The 6,415-nt window shown below is 30.4% G+C and overlaps 1 protein-coding gene and 1 long non-coding RNA gene across 3 annotated transcripts; one reads left to right on the top strand and one right to left on the bottom strand.

The window, feature by feature from the left end:
• Positions 1-705: 705 nt before the first annotated feature.
• LOC143609386 (uncharacterized) lies at positions 706-3,575 on the bottom strand. 2 transcript variants are annotated; one of them, XR_013149413.1, is made up of 6 exons: positions 3,438-3,575; positions 3,065-3,129; positions 2,912-2,981; positions 2,539-2,596; positions 2,170-2,234; positions 1,001-1,113 (listed from the first exon to the last, which is right to left on the bottom strand). It is a non-coding gene; the product is annotated as an uncharacterized LOC143609386 (long non-coding RNA). The 2 variants fall into 2 exon arrangements; XR_013149414.1 differs by lacking the exons at positions 1,001-1,113; positions 2,170-2,234; positions 2,539-2,596 and adding an exon at positions 706-893 and having other exon boundaries at positions 3,073-3,129.
• Positions 3,576-5,691: 2,116 nt separating this feature from the next.
• LOC143609384 (uncharacterized) lies at positions 5,692-6,153 on the top strand. The gene has a single exon (XM_077084149.1). It carries the CDS (start codon positions 5,692-5,694, stop codon positions 6,151-6,153), a length of 462 nt encoding a protein of 153 aa, XP_076940264.1.
• Positions 6,154-6,415: the final 262 nt, after the last annotated feature.

The raw sequence follows: 6,415 nt of genomic DNA, 5'->3' as shown, positions 1-6,415 counted from the left end.
AATATTATATTTTAACGATTTATTAATTTAATATTATTTAAATTACAAGATTAATATTAAGTTTGAATATTATAAAGGTTAAGGAACTATTGGTGTTAACGATTTATTTTATCTTGAAAACGAAAGTGTTAACGAAATATAAAGTTTAACAAACGAAACATAATATATATAATTTAAACGAGTTTAAAACTAATTTATTGAGTTTGAAAGATTGGTTTTAGGTGACAAATCATAGATATGGTGTAAAAAATAATTTTATTTATCTTAATATAACTTTATTTTATTTATATACTAGATTAGGTACCCATGTACAACACGGGTTTAACAAATTCAATTTTATAAGTCTAAAAACATTCGAAATATCATAACAAAAATTTGGGTATTAAATATAAAGGTAGAAACATAGAACACATTAATCATAAAACATGTAAAATATAATATGGTCGGACACAATATAAATGAAAAATACCCAGATAAATAATCACGATATAAATTATTGTTCTACACGAGTACCCAACCTAAACGTTGAAAAATACCTAAACTAATTAGAAATTATTTTCGGATCAGTCAATTTAGTAATTGAAAATTATTCAGCATTGTTATTAAGATTATAGTTCTTGATCTCGATCCTATAGGGCGAAATTTCTCTCTAATAAAACGTTGAAAGCAACAGGGAGCGTTAATAATTCAGCCTTGGCTGTGGAAAGCATCATATGTATTTACTTCAAATATTAAAAGTTATAGAATTTCACTATTATAGTAATGTTATTATAAACGATTGAAAAAGACAATAAGTGTTCGTCCAGGACGTCTTTAGCAATTTGTCCTGTCATCTTGTTTGCCTCCCGCTCAAACATTGTAAGAATCACATGACTCTTATGGGGATCTTGTATCTAAAAAAATAATTATTAAAATAAATTGAAAAGATAAAGCATGGTCATTACCATTAATAAAATGTTAAAAAGAATTGAGAACCTAATTATAGGAGATGATACATAGAAGTGCAATTGTCATCGACACATTTGTACTGCTTCTTCATTTCAAAATCAGCTGAATCCTCTCCTTATCAATTCTGACAGTTTGGTTTCAACTCCATTTTTACATAAATCACAACTACGATAATACCATGAGTTTTTATTGCAAAAAACTTTGATCTTACCAACAAAAATAAGGGATTTAACCTGTCCAGAATTAATCAAATTTTAATAACGGTATTTTTATGGATTTAAAAACAAATAATTTTAAAAATGTAACATACCTCTGTTATTTCATTAATTTCACGAATGTTGATGGAATTAATTTCATTAAGAAATTCTTCTTCCAGTGACGAGACCATAGAGGTACCAACGGACCGATGAGAGGATGTTTCTTCACCAATGTTAGACAGAAAGCTTGCGTGATGAAAGATTATTTTGTTATATTCGGTACCTATCTTTGAATAACAAAATCATAAAGCAAGACATAATTTATAAATTAAGAAGCAGAGAGATTATTTGTTATATTCAGTGCCTAACTTTGAATAACAAAATCAGTACCTAACTTTGAATAACAAAATCAGTACCTAACTTTGAATAACAAAAGAAGCAGAGAAGTCGATCTTATATATAATTAACAATCATTGAATGAGTTTAATGTATTTTGGTAACATATTATATTGAGCATAAATCAATCAATTTAACGGATTAGATTGACTATAAATCAATCAATTTAAAAGATTATATTGAGCTTAAATCATTCAATTTGACAGATTACATATTAAAATAAATTCCATAATTAAAGTAATTTGTCAAAAACATAAGGAGTTAACCAAAATATATAAAGGTGAAATTTAAATTTAAATTCAAAGAATTTGTCAAAATGTACAACGTAAATTTGATTCAGCAATATTAAAATCAAATAATTTCCTTAGTTAAATTCAAAACAAATCAAAATAAAACATAAATATTAAAGGAAATGAATAATAATATTTTGTATTAATCCATTCCAAAGTTATAATGGGCAAACCTTTGGAAAAACTTATTATGTGTTTTAGTGCATATATGGTTCACAAATAACATGCACACATACATGGTTTACTCCGTGAATTATATGATTGACATAATCACGAATTTATAGGTTATATACATGTATTTATGAATATATGAAACATCATTATATTTAAAATCATACCACAGTAAGAGAAGAACATTCTGCTTTGTATTTGCATGCTGGGGTCAAGACTGGCCATAACATCCCTGTGAAGAAAGTAGTAGAAACAAATACTAAGATCATGAGCTTAGATGTTTTCTTCAAAGTCTAAACATGATGTGATAATAACTCATTGCGTCATGGTTCTAGATTTTGTTTATAATATGTATATTCTTAACTTAAATGGCTTTAGATAGCATATTTCTTTACAATATGTATAAAGACAAAAGGATGGATATATGCATTGGCTTTAATGTCTTTAGATCAACTGTTGCACATATGTAAGTAAGTTAATAAATACAATAAAAACAACTTTTCTTTCAAGTATAAACTGGTCAGGAAGAAACATACCAGGTTGGATAAATAGCATTTTTCAAACATTGCCATTGATTCCCGGATGAAGTGATACCTATACACATGCAAACAGTCTATAATATATCTTATATCAAATATTGAATCAATTGTGATCACATATAGTTTTTACTTAGAAGTGTAAAAATAATGTTTTCAGTAACACAAAACCAAAATTTGCCCTGGAGTTTGTTCAGTTAGTATGAAAATAGTTGTTCATTTGTGATAAATGTCATTGACTCAAAACAACTAATTATTAACAACTTTGTTAAAACTTTAAAAGTCTTGAACATTTAAAAGTTAATATTAGTAGAGACATGAAGATGAAGAAAACAAAGCATAAAGATAATAAAAAATTTTATAGATGTCTTACTGTGGATCCAACACCAACTTTGAGCTTCCTTAACAAATGAACTTGGTACATACAGAAAAACTATGCCAACCTGCTAATTTTTAGAACAAATAATGGTACTAAATTAGATCTATAAAATAAATAAATAAAAGTAAGTGAAAGAAGCATGTTTACCGAGTTACCTTGACCAAGTTGATGATGCATTCCCTAAGAATTCAAGATTTTTATGCCACACTATTCTGCAGGGTAATAAATAGTTGATTAACAAATGAAACATGAATGGATAATATTCAAAAAGAAACATTTATAAGTAAAAACACGACGTTATGAAATTGATTTAGGATCAAGAATCTTTTTTCTAAATTCATCTTCATTTTAATTAAATGTTACTTTTTCAGCACAATCACACGCAGTAATTGAAACCAAATACGAATAACCATCTGAAAAACTAAATGAATTCATAAATCTGTAGATGAATTCAAATAACTAATCAGAAACCAATTCAATCGATTTAGGTTTATATCAATGAGAAAATAGAAACAGATACCTGATTATGATTATGCTGCAACTGAAGGTCCAAAGCTTTCAATGTCGCCTCAGATTATGCTGCAAAAGAAGTAAACTATAATAAAATCCATGAATATTTTAACAGAAGTTATATTATATACAAACATCAATCAATAATAAGCTACTACCTAAAATTACCAATCAACAATTATCAAAATCGGCAAGCCTAGACATAGAAAAAAGCAATTAAGATAAGAAACAGAGGAATAAGATGGCCGGATCTGTTCGAATAAGAAGAATACGGTGACTGGCTTATCAACAACGGATAGGTTAGTAGAGATGAATCGGGCCGGGTATATGAAATGGGTTTCTAAATGGACTATGGTGGGAGGCGGTAACGATGAGACATGGAATAAAAGATTCCGGTAGGCATAACGATGAGACTTGGATGATGATAACACAGTGTGATAATGATATCCGGATCTAGAAGACATGTCGACTTTGAGTGTTGATTTGTAGATAAACTGAATCAATTTGAAAGGAGAGATAGATTTAAGGGTTTCTCTGAAAAATGAATGTTGTTTATGAGATGAATAGGGTCGGATACCCGATATTGAAAAGGTATTTTATGGGAGGCGGGAATTGTGAGGAACAACGTGGTAAGAAGATGCCATGTGACATAAAGAAAGTTTTATTTATTTAGTAGTATAGATTTTTTTATAGATTTTAGTTTGTTTATTATATAAAAGAAAATTATTTTTTTAAATAAAAACAAAGAAAATGCCCTGACCCGGGTTCGAACCCGGGTGCTCCGATTGACACATTCATGAACTAGCCAGCTGGACCAGCTAGCTACTCGGGTTTATGACATAAACAATAAATATATATATTAATATACAACTTCATCTTCTACATTCAAAACCCTAGATTTGAAATCCATTAATTCATTCCATGTTTGAACAAATTAGTTTAGGGGTTTTGTTAGACGCATCAACGTGATTAAACATATATTACTTACTTGGTTATGTTCTTTATTGATGGTGAACGAATCATGGCTGGAAAACAAACTTTGAAGATCAAAGTTGGGTTACAGGGAGTATTTTAGTGTAGGTTTATGTTGGGAACCAGTTTAGTTGAAGATTAAAAGCCTATTAATAATCACAATTGGGTCGTATATTATTAAATGATGGTGATTGATGTTATAAATTATTCCGGCCGTTTCGTGAATTAATTTGTCCATTAAAGGTTGTTATAACGAGTTAGAATCATTGATTTGCGTTTGTCGTCACGGTCGATTGAGTTTACGAGTTTTTATTTGAGTTAAAACGCATGTTAGACGAGCGTTTGAGGTTGCCGTAGTTGATGGTGGTCACCGGCGGCGTGGTGGCCGGAAAAACGATGGGGGTGAGGGCTGGGGGGCTGGTTTTAGTATAATAATACTATATTTTAAATAAATTTACATATTAGGTCCCTCAAGTTTCCAGTTGTTTTAATTTTTGAATTTAAAAATATAATTATATTAATAACCCTTGAACGTTTGAATGTTTAATAAATGGATTACAAGTTAGTATGTTATGGATTATTTTCATGTTATACCCGGCTAGTTTGGAATTTGATTATATAAAGACTTTAAATAAATTGTAAATTATCGAGGATAATATATTATTGATAAGCAAAGAAATAGAATACATTGATACGACAAAACATGTTGGTTTAACGAATATAAATACCAAAAACTAAACATACATGAAACGAAACTTGAGATATAGATATATATATATATGTATATATATATATATGTATATATATATATATGTATATATATATGTATATATATGTATATATAACGAAAATATGTAAATTTAAATAGAAAAAAACCAAAAATTTAAAATAGGTCGGATTTTCGGGTTGATAAGTAACGAATGTTACGTCATGGAACTCCGTTAACCATTATTTCTGTTCGAGATGGACGTTTTACGTCTCACTTTTGGAAATCTCTCCAATTGGCTTTGGGAACTCGTTTGGATCTCAGTATTGCCTATCATCCGCAATCCGATGGTCAGTCCGAGCGTACGATTCAAACTCTAGAAGACATGATCCGCTCATGTGTCCTCGACTTTGGGGGCAATTGGGATACTCATTTACCGCTCATCGAATTCTCGTATAACAATAGTTTTTATTCAAGCATTGGTATGGCACCTTTTCAATCCCTTTATGGTTGTAAATCTCATTCTTCAAGTTGTTGGAACGAAGTCGAATAATCTCAGATAACCGGTCCGAAATTAGTACAAGAAATGACTGATCGTATTGCTCAAATTCGTCAAAATCTTCTCACCACTCGTAGCCGCCAAAAGAGTTATGTGGATAAGAGAAGGAAACCTCTTGAATTCAATATTGGTAACCAAGTTTTGCTGAAAGTGTCCCCATCGATGGGAGTGGTTAGATTTGGAAAGAAAGGAAAGCTAGCTCCACGATTTGTTGGTTCTTTTGAAACTCTCGATAGAGTTGGTCCTGTTGCTGATAGACTCAAACTCCCTATCGAGCTCCCAAATGTTCATCTGGGGTTTCATGTGTCGAACCTCAAGAAGTGTCTTGCCGAGGGTAATCTCCACATACACCTCGATGAAGTTCGTATTGATAAGACCATGTATTTTGTTCAAAAACCCATTGAAGTTATGAATTACATGGACAAAGTCACCAAACGAAGCCGCATACCCTTGGTTAAAGTCCGTTGGGATTCTAAACAAGGCGCATAGTTCACTTGGGAGCGTGAAGATGAGATGAAACTGAAGTATCTCATCTCTTCGCTACAACTAATTCTCTAATTTTGGAACGGAATTTCCAAAAGTAGGGGATGCTGTAACATTTCGTTTTTTTTGTTATAGCCATTACCCGACTCCTTCGTCAATAATAAATTCCGCATTTTTAGTATTTATGTTTTATTCACCTTTAATATTGATTTGTTTATAACTATTAAACTTGTGCAAACTCAACCTCTTAATTACTTTAAACCAAATA

This window comes from Bidens hawaiensis, unplaced genomic scaffold (genome assembly GCF_021521415.1).
Source record: "Bidens hawaiensis isolate Kalapana, Puna unplaced genomic scaffold, B.hawaiensis_p1.1 tig00419591_1, whole genome shotgun sequence".
Taxonomy (NCBI): Eukaryota; Viridiplantae; Streptophyta; class Magnoliopsida; order Asterales; family Asteraceae; genus Bidens; species Bidens hawaiensis.
Note: the sequence above shows the minus strand (reverse complement) of the source record. Positions and strands in the feature narration are given on the sequence as shown.

What these genes read in the sequence shown, in the direction of transcription:
- LOC143609384 (XM_077084149.1), top strand. Translation starts at nt 5,692, where the DNA reads ATGACTGATCGTATTGCTCAAATTCGTCAAAATCTTCTCACCACTCGT.